Source organism: Chelmon rostratus, chromosome 14, assembly GCF_017976325.1.
Source record: "Chelmon rostratus isolate fCheRos1 chromosome 14, fCheRos1.pri, whole genome shotgun sequence".
Lineage (NCBI taxonomy): Eukaryota > Metazoa > Chordata > Actinopteri > Chaetodontiformes > Chaetodontidae > Chelmon > Chelmon rostratus.
In genome coordinates this window covers 11,241,285-11,258,822 of record NC_055671.1, presented here as the reverse complement: position 1 = coordinate 11,258,822, position 17,538 = coordinate 11,241,285, and the positions used below count along the sequence as shown (strand labels likewise).

At 40.4% G+C, this 17,538-nt stretch overlaps 1 protein-coding gene across 1 annotated transcript; it reads right to left on the bottom strand.

Moving 5' to 3' along the window:
• Positions 1–235: 235 nt before the first annotated feature.
• Positions 236–9,647, bottom strand: gabrr3a (gamma-aminobutyric acid type A receptor subunit rho3a). The gene is made up of 9 exons (XM_041952399.1): positions 9,505–9,647; positions 8,832–8,944; positions 6,040–6,107; positions 5,732–5,955; positions 4,875–4,957; positions 4,001–4,138; positions 2,628–2,780; positions 889–1,082; positions 236–745 (listed from the first exon to the last, which is right to left on the bottom strand). The coding sequence occupies exons 1-9, from the start codon at positions 9,645–9,647 to the stop codon at positions 443–445; spliced, it is 1,419 nt and encodes a 472-aa protein (XP_041808333.1). The 3' UTR covers positions 236–442.
• Between the last annotated feature and the right edge of the window lie 7,891 nt (positions 9,648–17,538).

The following is a 17,538-nucleotide window of genomic DNA, read 5'->3' as shown; positions in this document are numbered from 1 at the left end:
GCTAAATCTGGCCCACATCGCACCAATCTTAGTTAGGCGTGCTGCCTAAAATGAACTTAAAGAAAAGCTTCATCAGAAAATGCCAAGCTTGACACACATTTTTAAGAGCATACATTTATTCTTCAACATGTCATGCAGTAATTATACAGTCTAATATTTTGTGTCTAATCAAGCAATAAAAATCCTAAAAATGTATTCGTTTGGTTAAAACTTTTTCTCTTATAAAACAGGCATGCCAAAAATACACAAAAATAACAGCCATTCAATGCAACAGCTGATCTCAGGTTTTCTCCAAGTCACAACTGAACACTTCTTTGAGTAGAACAGATACCCACACTCTTCAGCAGACACTGTGCAAATTTGAGCGTATTGCAGCCTGTTGGCGTTACACTGTATAGCTGTGGAAATACAATCCTGTTTATTCTGCTGCAGAGTTAATGTGCTATGCATACAAACTCCAGTAAATGATGTTGAAGAGCAGGTAGGCCAGGGGAAATATGACTCTGGAGTAGGAGTCGATCATGTAGCTGTTGCTCATTATGAAGCTGAGGTTGTGTTTTAAAGGGTGCTTGCGCCGTAGCCTGGTGCCCTCTGTGGGTGCAGAGACGGTGGAGTTTCGAGCCTGGGTGTTCCTCTCCGTATTTGGGGTGCTGGAAACCTCAGGAAAAGAAGTCAAGTCAATTTCATTGTCGTGAAAACAGCCATCGAACGCCATAGCCTGGGTGGCATTATAGGAGCTGGGTATCTGCAGCGACAGAGGGAAGAGAGGAGGGTTAGGCTGTGAGGTCGGCGAGCTCCAGATGGCAGGAAATGATTTTCTGAGGGTCAAACATGTCACATGAGATTTAAGGAAACATTCCAGGCTACGAAAATCTGAATATAAATGACCTTTGCTCTCTTGAGCTTCTTCATCTCCTCCACTGTGGTGAAATAGTTGACAGCAGCGTACTCGATGACAGACAGGAAGACAAAGAGGAAGCTCGCCCACAAGTAGATGTCTACGGCTTTGACGTAAGACACCTGTGGCATAGAGGCTGAGACACCAGTGATGATGGTGGACATTGTCAGAACTGTGGTGATGCCTGGATACAGAAAGCACAACACATTATGAGGATTAAATATGGTGCCTCACAAAGAACATTTGTTGATTGGATGGATTATTCTATGTACTCACTGGTGAATGTGCAGCCCAGTGTCAGGGCAGTTTGTGAACTGTAATCTACAGATTCTTGCACAAGGCCATGAACGTTACATTTTCTTCAGGACACTCAGCTCCACTCTCAGTAAGACCAAACGTGGTAGAAAGTGCAGCAAAAACCTCATGGAGAGGCAGCTGGCGAAGATGTTTCCAGATGTTTTGGTCGGTAAACTTAACCAAACTGTGTCTGTCAGCTGAAATGTTCACAGCCAGCTTTATTTTGAAATTCTGACAAGATTTCGCATATTTATTATTGCTAACTTGCTAACTTGACAGTGGAATAAGAATGAAGATGCAGGCATGAAAGATGCTTCCGACTGAAATACATTAGTTTGAAAGTCTGTGCTGAGTGTCACAACAAAATGGGAAATTCATGTCCATGTACACAAATCCTATAAATCAAATTTTCTGACTATTTCTCAAACTTGAGTTATAATGTAAGTCTCTGGGTCAGAAACATCACCATATGGATTGGTAATCAGTTGGTGTAGCATCAATAAAATACCCATATAGTGCATGGTAAAGACTCTTGCCTTGATTATACCGTGCAGTTTTATAGTATTTTCAAAACTTTTATCTAATTTGTGAATTAATAAATTCAAACTGGGGTGCATGAGTGCCTCTGGCAAAATTACTACTTGTAAGAAAATAAATTTGATATTTTATGCCCGCTGCACACCAGAAAGCAACAACTCATAAGTGTTCCTTTTGGTGCAAACTAAGCAAACTATAACTGTCCCTTTATTCTGCTTTTAACTAAAATAATGCAAGATAACGTTAGCGACCAAAGAGCTTAAAGCATACCTCAACCTTCTGGAAAATATGCTGATTTGCTTTCTTACATATATGAGAACATCGATACCACTCTCATGTCTGTTTGCAGATATGAAGCTGGGGGAGAAAAGTCAGATGTCTGCTAACCTCACTCTGATGAAAAGGCTCTAGAAAGCCACTGCGCTCGACCAAGAACTAGTCCGACACATAACCAACGATAAAACCACAATCTGCAATCCTTATGTCATGGTTTTTGTACAGATTAAATAAATTAGCTATAACACATTAATATGTGAGCTGGAGTGGCTGGTAGGCAGATTTTGTTACCTTTGGACAGGATAGGTACTTCCCCCTATTTTGAGCGCTTTGTGCTAAGCTAAGCTAACTGGCAGCTTCTTCATATTTAGCATACAAACAAGTTCTCTCATTTTACTCTCTGTCAGGAAACACATAAGTGTGCAGTATTTTCCAAATTTTCAACAGATTCCTTTAACTAAAACTAAAACCTGCACCAATTTGGACGAAAATAATAGCTCATAGCACTGTTTGAAAAAATCTGTCCGTCATTTTCAATTGTGCATAATGCAAAATGTGAGTGTTTTGTACTGTATGTACAACATGTGTGAATGGCCATATTGACATGTGGTCTCAGTACCCAGAGAGACTCGGGCAGGTACGGCCCTCCTGTCTATCCAGAAAGACACCCAGGACAGCATCACCATCAGCATGGTGGGAAAGTAAGTCTGAAGCATGAAGAAGAAGATATGCCTCCTGAGAATGAAGTTTATGTAGAGCCGATTGTACCAACCTGAAACAGACATAAATGGACAGAAAGTGGAGGGGGGGCGAGGCAGTCGCTCTGAGGAAATGTTTCAAACAACACCTGCACGGGATTGTGTAAGTGAATCTAAGAAAGTACAAGATGGATCTAGAGAAAGAAGAACTAGACTAGACGAGAAAGTAATTATGTTCTGGGCCAGATCTGACTAGAGCTGAACTTATATAACCACCTCTTAGAGCGGATAGGTCCTCGCAAGATTATTTCACACTGAGAAGAAAATCTGCCTGGCCCCCTTCCTATCGCTCTTTCTCACACTGAAAATGTGACAGTAGACGTAGACGGGTTTAAAAAAGTGGGCTTAGCACTCTGTCATTCAACTCTAAAATGCTAAAATAATTAGGCATATTACATTAAATATTACATTATCTTCTAATACTGAAAAAAGGCACATGATGATATCTTTTGAGAATTCAAATGTTTTGCCACATTGAAGCTGAACCACTTCAAATTGTATTCAGTAATAGTGTTTAATATAATAACAGAATATACTGTATTGTAGCAGTGATTCTTATGATATAGAAGACTCACAGTCTGTTACTGTCTCTGTAAATTGTGTCGCCATCGGCTGTCATCACATCATTCATGAATGAATGATAATTTCTGCATTGCCTCTGTTATGTATTTAAATTAATAGTTTGTCATTTTTGGAACTAACCTCATTCGCTCTCTTGCCAAGAATTAGCTAGAAGAGCCTTTTTAGTATGAAACTGGAGCCTGCAGTCACTTAGCTTAGCTTAGCATAAAGACTTGAAACAGCTGCAAACAGCTAGCCGGGCTCTGTCTGAACATATATGGCCCTAATTAGTGAGCTTTAGAGCGGCTGTTACATTGTAGCTGGATTTTTGTTTGGAGAGATACAGGCTATCTGTTTCCCCCTGCTTCCATTCATTATGCTAAGATAAGATAGCTAGAATAGTGAGAAGGAGGCCAGGTGCAGTGCTTAATTTGCAAATGTCTGATACTCTGCTACAGAATAAAGTCAATCAGAGTTGATTAACTGATGTTGAAGAGCTCTGAGAGGTTTTTTAGTTATTTTTGCACAAATGAACCTGAGACTAGTGAACTATGTATACCAATATTCTCTGTTTAGAAGAAAGCACAAGGGGTTCTTGATAAAATTAGGAGCTCTCTGGTTGTTCCCTAACTGGGAACAGCTCAGAGGGCCCCAAAGCTCCAACCTCACGTACCAGTACTGCTGTAGAAGGCAAGCCCAAAGGAAGGCTGGAAGTCTTCAATAAAAAACTGAGAGAGCACGATCTCGTCAGTCCTTAATGAATCGTTCCCGTTCTTCCAGTAGAGCATTAGGTCGTTCTCATTGTAAGCATCTTCAAGAGAGGGGAGAAGGGGGGGAGAGGGAGGGGAGATGACACCTTCACACGTTGCCTCTCTTAGAAGAGTCATGGATGTTTTTCTCAGAGGAGAGGAGAGAGCGCACAGAAACGGGACTCCCGACTCTCCTCTGGGACCAGGATCCATGTTTTTATCCAAGCCATAATTTAAGACGCACAGACAGAGGCATAGAGAAGCAGCACCGAAAGACAAAAAAAATCCCCAAAACTCTATATAAAAGTAATCCTGTCATTTATGACCAACTTAAAAATCAGAGCAGAGCATAACGACAAAAAAAGAATCCTGAATAAATCCTGCATCAGAAAGACTGATGTGTATAAAATGGACAGAGATTGACCTGGTTGAGAATTATGACTTATTTTTAGCTATAAGATGATAATGATGGTTACTGTGTGTAATGCACAGTGAGCTGTAATGTGTGTCTCTGTTCCACCAGTACAATGCTCAAAGATATCCAACAGTGTTTCTGACCAGCAATATGGATACTGCTTAATAATGCAGTGAGCTCAGCAGCATCGCTAGCATTGCCTTTAAATTACAAATCAGCACAGAGGTTGTGTAACATGTTTTCCAGCAAAATATGTCAAGCAAGCATGTTATGTAAAGACAAATTTATGCAACAAAATGAACACAATTGCTCTTAAAAACTGCTTTGGATATCCTGCCAGGCATTCACAGAAAGCAACATCCCAACTGTAGTTTGATACTCACAGCTCTCTAGCTCCAGAGAGCAATTCTGCGTGTCCAGAGGGAAACTACTGAAGTCCATTGAGCAAAGTGCAGTCACAGTGATCCTAAAACACAGCTTACGGTTAAAGAAACACCCACATAAATCAAGCAATCACTCAGCAGCAGCAAGTGTGTTCACAGAAAATGTCACGTTTGAAATAAGATGACTTTCAGAGCGCGGCCGCGTAGATTATCCTCAATCAGCCAGCTGCTGTAGTGAGATGTCAAAAAGGATATAAAACAAACTGCAGTAACTGCCTCTGTGCCTGGCTCTGTGGCTGCAGAAAGCTGTTAGGGACGACGCCATATTGTCGACATCTGTGGCTGAAATGGATATGATGACTGTGGTCTGAAAGCTTACTGACCACCCTCTCATTTTCCTCTCGGGCTTTGCTCGTTAAACCTTGCAGTCATAGTCCAGCAGACTGTTTTATATCCCGGTTGACATCCTTTTCAAAACATTTTAACAACATTCAAATGACTCACTGAATTAGATTTATAAGCACATGGAAGATTAAAGTGAGACTATGGAAACTGAAGGTAGAAATGACACATTCTCCTTTTGCTGCTGCAGCCATACTTGGTCTGGTATGACCAGTAGCTTGTTCCGCCTCTACTTTTGCTCCTGTTCCACATTACATTTTAATGTCATAGATAAAGGTAATGATGTCTTTAAAGCGTCTGATGAAAATCTTGTTTGAATAAAGGCAAACGCAATCCTGTAATTACCACTTGTGGCCACAGAGGCCGCTGTTGTTTTTCAGCAAAAATTCGTCTTTATAAAATTCTACTCCGATGCTAATCTCTTTATGAGTGAAGTAAAGATTTCTCTTTTTTACCTGACACTGTAGAGGATATTGCCATCAGGAAAAACCCTCAGCATGATGTTCTCCATGGTTGTATCGTGGATAAAAGAACGCTTAGAGTGGACAAAGAACACATCAGGAACCCAAATCTTCTTAACAAGTCGTGCATCAAACGTACGACTCTTGTTGCTGCTGGAGGGGAAGGCCAGGCGGTCGTCCTGCCAGTAATGCCTCAGGTACAGCGTCATGGTGAAGTCCTGAAAAACAGAACCAAGACCTGTATGGAGAAGGAGACGCTGTATAGTGGTTAGACTAACTCCAGAAATCCTTGCGGGACGTACCATGTTTACTTCGGATATGCTGTCAATGCTTTCCACCTGGACATCGATGCCAACAGGAATCGCTGAACCTGCAAAAGGTCAAACGTTGTAATGCATCAGCTTTAAGCAAAAGTTGGATCACATCATCCACGAATCATCTGTCTGCACATCTGCCAGAGATTACATATGCATAAATCCCACTGCTGAGCTATAAGACCACATCTTACAGATGACAGAGACAAAAGGTTGGATGAAAGTGATGACCCGGAAAACGTGCTGGTCCTTAAACATGACTCAGCTTAGAGTTGCAAGTCATATCATCTTTTTATAAATCCTTTATAGCTACAACATCACAATCCTCATCCTCACCTCTGCAGGTCTGCTGTTCTCTTAGGTAGCACAGATAAGATGCTACAAAATACATGTTTGTAGATATTTCAAACCTGTAATCAGCTTTTCATTTTCTGAAAAAGCTACAAGTAGCCAAATGCTTGTCTTTTGCCTGAGAAGATTTTCTTTTTATTAGGTATTTTTTATGTTAGAGTGTTTCCCTTGTTTCAAGCATTGTTACTTAATTATCTCAATAAGATCATTTGTTACTGAGATTTTATTACTGGTTCGGTGTAACTTAATGCTTGAAACTTGAATTACAAGAATTCTAAAGCTGTTTGATCAATACTGACAAGGATTGGGATTCAGGAAGTCAGGATTTATTTGTATCCAAACAAATGTTCTTGTTTTTAGTCCAGTTGCACTATTTTTAAGATAATCGGGGATTAATTGAAACTAAAAATTGTATTTGTTTTAAAAACAACATTTTCCCCATTTTATTGCTTTTTAAAATTGGGTTTTTGCAGTGTACAAAAATGTCATGTTTTCGGAAGGTAACTAATTGCACTGCTGTCACAGTCTGAACCTAAATCACCTTATGAGACCATATAGATTGAGAGCAGTTGTGTAATTGCAAACATTAGGGTACGGCTTTAGTGAAGGCAGAACACTAACAACTTCTTTCAGAATTAGACTGTATCAGACAGGCAATGGATCCAAAGCTGATTTTAGTGTATTTGTGAAATCTGGCCTGTGGGAATAACTCTGCCTCACAACCTACATGGATATAAATATCCCTTGTGTTACATAGTCCACAAGATATGAAGATTAACAAAACACTCATTCATTCATTAGTCTGTCTTTGCTTAACTGCCTATTTCAATAAGAGTCTGAAGCCTGGCCAGCATGCACTAAGAAAAACAATCACTGACACTAACAATCCTATCAGTGGGCATTTTAGTTTACATGATCTGGAACAAGCACGCACAAATACTGGGAGAAAATGAACAGAAGGGGTCAGAGGCAGGAAACAAACCAGGGCTTTTGCTATTATGCTGCCTGTAATGTGCAGATACAGAAATGACAAAAAAAAAGAGGAAGAGCCAGCCCATCATTGAAATATTGCAACAAAGAGGTTCAGCTTGAACTGTAAGCACATATACCAGCGTAGCAGCTTGGCTGGATTAACCCGAACATTTGCTCCATAAATGGAAATCGTACAGTTCTATGATTATACCGCCATATTTCACTCTTATGTAAAAATCCAATGCAGTGTATTGTAAGTGGAACGGTCCTTATGTCATTGTCCTGTGGCAGAATACTATAAACGTATGGTGTGTACTGTAAACAACCTGTTCTCTCTGTGCCATTATCTAATGAAGGTAAGTGCTCAGAACCGTCAGTCCACGATAACAATAGAGTAGTGAAGTGGGAGGGATTATGGCAGTTATGGGCCTGGAAGTCCTGTTCATTTTTCCAGTGGTAGGTCACCGAGGTTCTGTCAACTCTTTGACAGGCATGAAGCTCTCTAGTACCAACAAAGAACAGGTAAATTAAAAGCTACTCACAGAGCGGCAGATTTATTTACTGGTGTGCACCTGGCTCTAGATGACAGGTGCTTTAAGAGCAATCCAACAAAGACATGAGAGCTAACACAGGGGCACAGTCGTACAGGGAGCCAAGTGCTCACAGAGCAAAATCCCACACTGTGTGCCTATAGACGTTTTATGTAATGGGTTTTGTACAAGAGTGCATATTTCCTGTACCATATGGTGCAACTGCTCTCACTGTAACCAAGTGGCAGGTGGGAGGACTGAATGGAGGTTTGTTCTCTGTATGTATGTTGTGTTTGTTCACTGTATGTTGTGAAAAGGAATATTACCTTTTCACAACATACAGTGTTTCAACAATGGTACAACCACTGAGGTAGAATTCACTGAGGATGGAAACAGCCACTCAGTTTGCTGAATGCAGCCCTTTCTGAATGGAGAAAAGGAGCCTTTAAGTTGAATTGGAAAGGACTGTGAACATGATGAACGTGGACTGTTTGAAGCACAAGAAAAGATTATTTCACTCTAAACTATTGACTTTGTTGCATTTTTGTTGTGCACCATTTAATCAAAATTATAGCAAAAACAATAACTTAAACAGAAATCTGGACCTGTGCTTAAAGGCAGAGGAAAAATGCATTTTTTAGAACATCCTCTAACATCAGGCTTTTTCTTCTGCCTTTCCCCCTCACAGAATTAGGTACACGGTTCAGATTATTTTATCTGTACCACTGGCTGCAGTCATTGTCTCACACAGCAGACAATCTAGGTCACTAAGGGTTTTTTTTGGAGGCGTAATACCAAAGACAGCACAGTAACCCACATTAACCTTACCGAGTTGCCAGGAAAGCACATGGTTATCAGAAATAATAGAAAAAGAAAAGAAAGAAGACGTATAAATAGAAGGATAGATATATCAGGAGTGTGTCTTACCTCCAAAGCCTGGCCTCATTGCAAAGTCGTGGTCTTCAATCCGAAGCAGCTGCTCAGACTTAATTAACATAGACTTGGTGCTGTCCAGCTTTTTCATCTTAAGATCCACCCGTCTGAGAACCAAAGAGGACAAACAGAAACTCTCTGTCTATCTCCATCTTCCTCTTTCTAACACAGACACTCACTTGAAGCACAACTGACATCTGCTCGAGGGAATTAGTGATGGTAAATTGAACTTAAGCACTCTTGATTACAAGGCCAAGGCCTTAGTCTAAAGGAAATTAAAGTTCCTTAACTTTATTCACACTGATCTAACACAGCGGTAACTGTGCTGACCTTGCACCTGAATTGTTTTTTGCTCTAAGAGGCCCATCTGTCTTCACTGGCTTCCTAGAAATCCTAATGAAGAGTTTAGCGTGAACCAAGAATTAACTATTTTAATTATCTACATGACCACTTGATATGAACTTTAATGATATGTGCTTGAGAAGTCTGAATATCATTTCTGACAGATCTGTGATGCACAGATCACTAGCTCTTACTCGCTCTTATTTGTGGAAGCACTGTAAAGTAGCATACAGAAAAGATAACTGCCAGGTGCTAGAAGGTAAATTTTTACAACAGAAGCAGCGCTGAGATTACATGTCACACAAGAAATCCTGCTTTTTCTCACCCTCCATGCTTTTGTTTGGTGTTCTCCCCGACGTAGAGCTCCTTGTGCCTCCTCTTGTTCGGGAAGTGGCTGCTGTTGAGCTGGGTGACAGGCCACAACCACGCCAAGCACATCAGTCTTAAGGCCAGGAGGGCCACTCTCATGGTTAAGCTGGGGCTGGAAAGACGAGAGGAACCCAGACGTTCCTCCCTCTGCGTCACTGTCTCGCCCAGGGAATGCCACAGCTGTCCCCGTCCTCTACTGGCACGTCCATGTCCCAGCCGCACTCATTCTGCCCCGCCACGGACGCACCCACCTACTTCTGCATTATCCTGCTCTTTCATGTCCTGTAACATGGTGAACATCAGTCAAGATATCCAGTTCTTAGCTCCGCCGCACAGGCATCCCCCTGGTTGAGTTGGCTTGTCACTGTGCCACCCCTCTGCTTACGTCTCCTGACACAACATGTTGCTCCGACTCCCCACTGTCCCCACCCTCTGATTTAAAACCAAATATCAATTTATTCCTATAATGACAAAGGAATACCATTAATTCCTCTCTAATCTTCTTATCTGTGGTTGGTGAAATCTTTCAGTAACCCACAAACTGGATGCAGCAGAGGGCGGGGAGAGGGATAATACAACCAGCAGTTTCATCATCATTCTGACCAGATAAAAATAAAAAGCCTGTAGCCTACTTTTATGCATTGCAGGATTTTCCCTCGAGTTGCACACTGTTGTGGTGGGAGGATGCAAATGATCCCATAGAGAGGACACAGATGGAAGCATATGTCTGTGCGACAGCTGCAAACATTGCATTTATTGCTCCTGAACAGATATCATTCATGGCAGAGGATGTGAATCCTAAACTGAGGCTTTGAACTGCTAAATATTAGGGGGAAAAAGGATAAGAATACAGTCAGTGTTTGTGCAAATGTAACTATATTCCCATGCAAAACAACATCATTCACAGCATGGAGTCAGCTTAGACATGAATGGTTTCTTCGTGATCCAGCATTGTGATTTAGATCTTGTTTAAAAACCGCATGATCCTCTACACTGTGGGGAAAATAAAATCAATGCTTTATGATAAATCCAATTCAAATACAAAACACACAGTAATCTAATAAAAAAAACTAAAACATTATGACATCTAAAAAACAGCATTTATTAGTTGTCTATTTTAATAGATAATAGTTTTTATAATTATTATTTTGTCAGTTTAGCCCCTCACTACAAATGTCACTTCATCCACTCATTGTCGTATCCAGTCAAATATGGCTGGCTACCCTCTTCTGTTTTATGGAGCAGCCCCTCAGTGGTTAGTAAAAGAGGGGGAAGCTGTTTGTGGGGTGGGGAACATCCTGGGCCGTGTACAAGATCATTCGATCTGGCCCGCGAGGCAATGCATAAATACAACAAAGCAATTTATTTTTTTCGGCAATAAAGAAAATAACACACAATAATAAACAATCACGTTCTTCCGAGTGGTCCCTGAACACAGCACACTCGGATCGTTGATGTGACGTGATGTATCATGGTGCCTGTCAACTAAACGGAAATAGATGTGAGGTGTCTTTCTAAGAGAAATGGACAAACGATTAATTATTTCTTGTGTCTGTAAAAGTAAAAGACAAGCCAGTGTGCCGTAAGTTAGTTTTTGTGGAGGCATTCGCAGTGATGAAGAAGGCTAACCTCTAGCGTCGTTACGGCTAACATGCTAAACTGGATGAGCTACAAGGACAAATGCGCTTGGATAAAGTCAACGGTGGAGTTTGGGTGCTCAACAAGTAGTTTTCCAAGACCACACTCTGACAGACGCAGTGTCATGCAGGCAAGTTTTGTGGTGAGCGGGCTAATAGCTAAGAAGCTAAAGCCTCATGCAGAAGGAGCATTTGTGAAGGAGTGCCTTGTTGATGCTGTGGAGCTGCTAGCTTCTCGGCTCTCTGCTGTCAAATGTGAAATCATTTGAAGTGAAAGTAAAGGTGTGCCAGGTGCAGCTGGAAAGGGGAGACACTGTGCATTTTCCTCCTCTGCAAGAACAAAAACTGCTATGACACCTGAACATGGTGCATGGAGTGTGAAAACTCGTCAAGCGTTTGGTGAGAGGTTTCAGTGCATGAAAAATAAGCAAAAAGGTCTGAACATATTTGCTACAGCGTCTCATGTGGAGCCAGCAGATGTGCCTGACAACCTACAACATGGAATCATTGAGCTACAAAGCAAACTTCTGTGTGCAACTATTTTCAAAACTGACTCTTGCAAAGACTCAATTCTGCTCATGATTGACTGACCCAAACCTGGAAAACCAGTATCATCATCATCATCATCACTACTACCATCTGACATCAGACACCTTCGCAAAGAAAAGCAGTTCCAGTCATCGCAGAGGTTAGTGTGGTCTATGTGTTCAATAATTTGAATATGGACAGGGGCTCTGTCAAGGGGGGACCTAGGCCATCCTGTTACAGGTGAGCCCCCTCCATCCCCCCATCGCCCTCTTCACATATGCATAGTAAGCTTCTCGGGTGTTCAGGGGCTGACCAATAGCTCTGTGTGCATTACTGAGTATGGCCCTTGAAGGATGTTATAAAAATTGAAATGACCCTTGATAGGAAAAATGTTCTCCACCCCTGCTGTAAAGTTTAGGCTGCCATCATGCCCATTGTTGGCCCATAGACACACGTACAGTATACGTATGTATGTGCTGAATGAAGTTTTGCGAAGGACTAAATCAGAACAATTTCATAAATTTAAGGAAGACAACCACTGGTCCCTCTGAAACTACTTTACGTGACATAAGTTGCAAGTTGATCTCAGTATTGTCTGTCATCGCCATAACGTTTTTGTGCATTTTTATCATTATTATTTCAGTCAAATTTTTTAAGTTCAGAACATGATTTCAGAACAGTTTTTACTTAAAATGTATGGTTATTGATACAAAATAAGCAAAATAATTATTCTTGAAACACACAAAGCATGAGATTTTAGGAACAAATGCATTTAGCCATATCCCATGACATCACCAGCGAGCAGTCCACATATACAGTAGGTAGCATACTGTATATTAGTTTGCATTCACTATGACATGACTTAATGTGCTAATGGTCTGTTTGTCCATGTAATATATTGCGCAACAGACATACTGCAAATTATCCTGTATCACTAATGAAAATGAAGCAAAACTACTGAGGCAAACTCTTAATAATTCAAATCTCCATAAGAAATGATGAGGAAATATAACAGGCTTATAGAAACAAGCATATTTAATGGCACTGTATCAAATCAAGGAAGAAATGAAAAGCTGGAACAGAGAAAGAGAAACTTGATAAGAATCAATGATGAAATCAAAACATGGACAGCATGACTCCACTCTAGTGGCATGGTCCCTTTAATCTGGGATTAAAGTTGATTGAGGGCAGACATGAGCGGTGCCATCTTAAAGAATCACGCACGTGGACCTTGGTTCTCTTGTACATGTGACCCCACAGCTGCCGGACAGCAGGCAGCCATTCACATGTGGAAGTGAGATCTCATCTGTGCCCTCTAGAGGTCATCATCTGTCAAAATATGAGCTGACCAGTGCAGTTTTATTCAGGAACAGCCACGTTTATACAGCACACCTTGTGTTCAAGATAAACAACAATAGCATAGATATGTTCCAAACTTTTTCTAACGTTACTGAAATGTTTTTGAGCTAAATTAAAATCACTATTACTGTCTCCTCCATCCATCTATCTTCCATTCTCAGTAAAGCCTATGTAAGGGCACAAGGGACTGAAGTCTCCAGCTGCTGTTAAACAAAAAAGAAACATCCATATATATAACAAAGGAGTGATTCATTCCTGTTTGGAATTATGTATGGGGTTACTAAGCATTGCAATTTTCTTACAATTGCGGAATCACATTTCTCAATACTGAGATCAAGTTTTCAAAACTCTTCACACAGGCAGCACAGCAGCAGTTTTTGTGGCTTTGACACACACCACATGTTTCCAAATACATAAACTGTGTATTTACAGTCCATTTCCCACTTGTTTACATACTATTGTAATAACTGTTAAATTTATGCTCGAACATAACCCAAGATTGGTGCAACTTGCTACATTCTGCTGCATCCTCGTCTAAAAAAAACCAAAACTGCATAGATTCCTAACTGGGACATGGGTTCCTCCTTTCTTTTCTTGGTGACCTCAATGTGCCCGGTGGGGAAAGCAAGGCCCACTCCAGAGCATTTTGTAATTGCATGGGATGATGTGGTGTTTTACTGTTCTCCTCCAGTCATAGAGTGGTTTACGGCCCACCCCTGGCTGCTGTCACTTTTCCCTCCACCTTATTCCCCATTCCACAGCCTCACAGAGGAACTGAACGAATGCTGGATGTCTGGGCATGTGTGCAGACAAATGCCAGTTATGGGTCAGGCATGCAGAAAGACTCTTTCCCAGGTGTATTGCAAGAGAGGACATAAGGTGTCAACCCTTTCTTCTGCATTAGGAGAGGTGCCAATTGCAGAAGAAAGGGTTGACAAGCACTGTTGTATTTCCAAATCTGTAGCTATCCTATTCAAGTATGTACAGTGAATAGGTATAGGTTTGTATTGCATTACTGAAATTACACTAGCTTAATTTTAGTTTTAAATAAATAAATAAACAAATACAATCTATTTTTACATAGACAACATTGACAGCTATTGTGATGCTACCTGTTGTTTGTCATTTCTATAGTCAGAGTTGGCAGTCAGATGTTGTCAGGGTTATATGAGTTGATCCTGAGATGTACATGAAATGATGCATTAGTGCATTTTAGAAGTTAGATTAACTGCTGTGTTGTCGATTAACTGCTAAAGAGAACTGTGTGGAGAGTTTTGAAAACATGAACTCTTATAGAGAAATGTGGATTAGCAATTGTAAAAAATTGCAATTGTGTCTTTTTTCAGGATACACAGAATCTTCGTGTTACTTTAGGAGAAGCAGACAGGCCTCCGTTTTTAGATGAAACTGAGCTTATTTCTCCATCCTTTCATCCTTTCATTTTCTTCTGCTGAGGAAAATTGCTGTATTTTCTGTCATTATGAGGATGTACGATCTGTAGTAGATATCTCCTTTCAAGATAGAATTACTTAACACCTTTTTCTAACAGTAAAGATGGCATGTTCTCATTTTGTGAATATTAAGAGGAATTAGGTGTAACATTTGCTTTTTTAAACTGCTTCTTTCGAGGTGTTTTGGCAAGGCAGCTGGTTAAACTTTTACCTGACTGGTTAATTAGTCAGTGTTTCAGCAGTGTTAGGAAGGATGTAAAGTGGAATCACACAGAAACAGTTCACTGCACACCAGTGTTTCACACACATGCGTGCCAAATACTATTTCTGGATCGACAACTTGGAGCAGGCCTTTTGACATGGCAGAGACGCATGGACTCATGATTATGCTGTTTATTTTCTTTCAGAAATTGTTACTGACAAACTCAAAAGGTATTGTAATCCTCAACATCTGTTCCTGCCGTTCACAGATAAGTAATTTATTCTGAGCAAAGGGAGTTCGATGAGATGCTTTAAAGAGTTACTGCTGGGTATAATCTTCATGCAGCATGTAGGAAAATGCTGAACTGTTGTGGTAAATTGCCTGAGTTGTAGTTTATTTAGGTCTGTATTACTGTAATTTGTTATCTGATTTTTGCTTTGCAAATTCAAAACCAAAAGACTAGCATGAGATGATGATAATGAGAATATAATTCTCACACCAGGAAATGTTGCTTCAAATCTTTGCAACAAGATGACTGTGAATGAGGGTTTGTCCAGTTGAAAAAGTAGCAGATATGCATTTCATTATAGAAAGCACACAGCTTTAGGATGCTGTTCATGCGCTGATGACAACAATTGATTTACTTACTTGTGTATGTAAAGGAAGAGTTCTGCTCTTCTACTGGGTATTTTAAGTAACTAGGAGAGAATACAATGCATATTATCTCTCCCTCATGCACAATATATTTTGCAGCTCAGTACTTCATGTAATGTAATGTCAGTTGTGTTGTCTTTGAGTAGCGGTATGTGTTGACGAATGACACAGAGCTGTTAACAGATAGCCTTAGTTTACTCATGATATTTCCACAGCAGCAGCAATCTCAGCTGTGCCTTGTTCTCTGAGCACTGAGAGTGTTACCCAGCTGTGACAGCTGCACACATCTGGGGGAAAACACTGAGTACGAGTCATGGTGACTCTGGAAAAAGAAAAAGAAAAAACAACTTTATTCAAGTGAAACAGACAGCCCAGATTTTTATTAGACAGTTAATCACAGAAGACAGAAAGAAGCTGTCCTTAGTTGTAATTTTGCATTCATTCATTTCGCTTCAGTGCAGTTTTGTGCTGTTTCAGAAATATCTGCATCAATGAAATAGTGTGAAATTCCTCGTTCTGACACACTGTCTTGTTGTAGCAGCAGATCTGTCTTTGAGGTTGAATGAAAAATTATTCAATACATGAGCACTGCAGCAGTGTTCATCTTATCAAAAACCAACTTATGTAGTTTTTTAAGCTCATAATCGGCATATATGTGTGTGTGTCTGTGAGTGTGTGTGAGTGTGTGTGGGGTCTGCCATATTAAAACCCAATCAGGCTGTTACATTTAATAGTCTCAGATTTTTAAGTTGGACAGTTGTTCAATGTGTTCTGAACTGTTTGTGAAGTCTGTTAAAAACAGGCTCTTGAAATCTGCAAACCCAAAACACCACAGATGTGGCAGGAAATGGTTACAAAACATGCCTACAAGAATATGTAATTATGAAGGAAAATGAGGGAAATTATGGTTACGTTTCTTGTTATTGTCGTGCTGTAGGAAATAGACATAAAAGAGTCTGAAACAGAAACATTAAAACATTTAATGAACATAAAAGTAGTTATCAGTTCTGTTAAACTCAGTCATTACTCACTGTTTATATAAAGAGAGCATATATTTTTGATATATCTAAGATGTTTTACAGGAAAAGACACAGGTGGTCAGATACAATACTTTTATTTTGATCAGTACAACTTTCAATTGTTAAGTTATAAGGACAAATATATAAACATAGCAGAACTCTCGAATCTTGACAGTAGCTTTACCATCTGAAAGTCTTATTACCAGATACCCACGTCACCTGCATCATCCCCGACGACTGCATCCTGCCCTGTAGCTTCAGACCGACCGGCACAGTGGTGATCCACTGGTACAAGCAACAAATCCCCGTTCACAGCTACTACTACAACAAGGATCAGTTTGGACTCCAGAACAAGCACTTCAGTGGAAGGACTTGTTTGTTCAACTCTCACATCCCTCATGGCAATGCCTCCCTACTCCTCAGGAGGGTCAAAGTTCAAGACAAGGGCAGGTACAAGTGTTACACAAGCACCCGAAAGGGCAACCAGGAGATCTTTGTCAACCTGGAGGTGAAAGGTCAGTGCAATGTGACAGCAGTACAGTTTTCGGCTTTCTACTTTGGTGCCAGCAGAGGGGTCTTGCATGTGTCTTAATGACTTGGAAAACCGACAGTGGCTTAACTATTAAAGGTTAACTGCCATGTTATGGAAGTACTGATTACACTTAAAGGGTATAGACTTAATGTTCAGTTTTTGACAAAAAACAAGAACTGAGAGGTTTTGATTGAACTTTCTGATTCTTTGGAGGATTCAGTCTGTTGAACTGTACTGTAACTGAGTGTGTTTTTAAGGAAGATCATTTTGTTCATGATTGAAATGTTCTGGCATGAGGGTTAGTGATGGAGTTAGTGATGAGTGAGCAGGGCACTGTGAGGTCCATCTACACAAATGCCTCTACTAATAGTCCAGGTTTCAGTATAAAAGCTTATTTTTTCCATTGTGTGATAACATCTGGATACATTCTGCAGCAGCTAAGCTATCTGTGTTATGTTAGCTATCTGCTCTATGACCTACAGCAGTGGAATTGAGAAAAACGAGTTTAAAGTTTTCAGGCTGCATACTACACTCCGCCATATATGCTCCCAGGGTCCTATGTTCTCCAACTCAGTATCATCCTAATATGACACATTAAGAAGACCTAT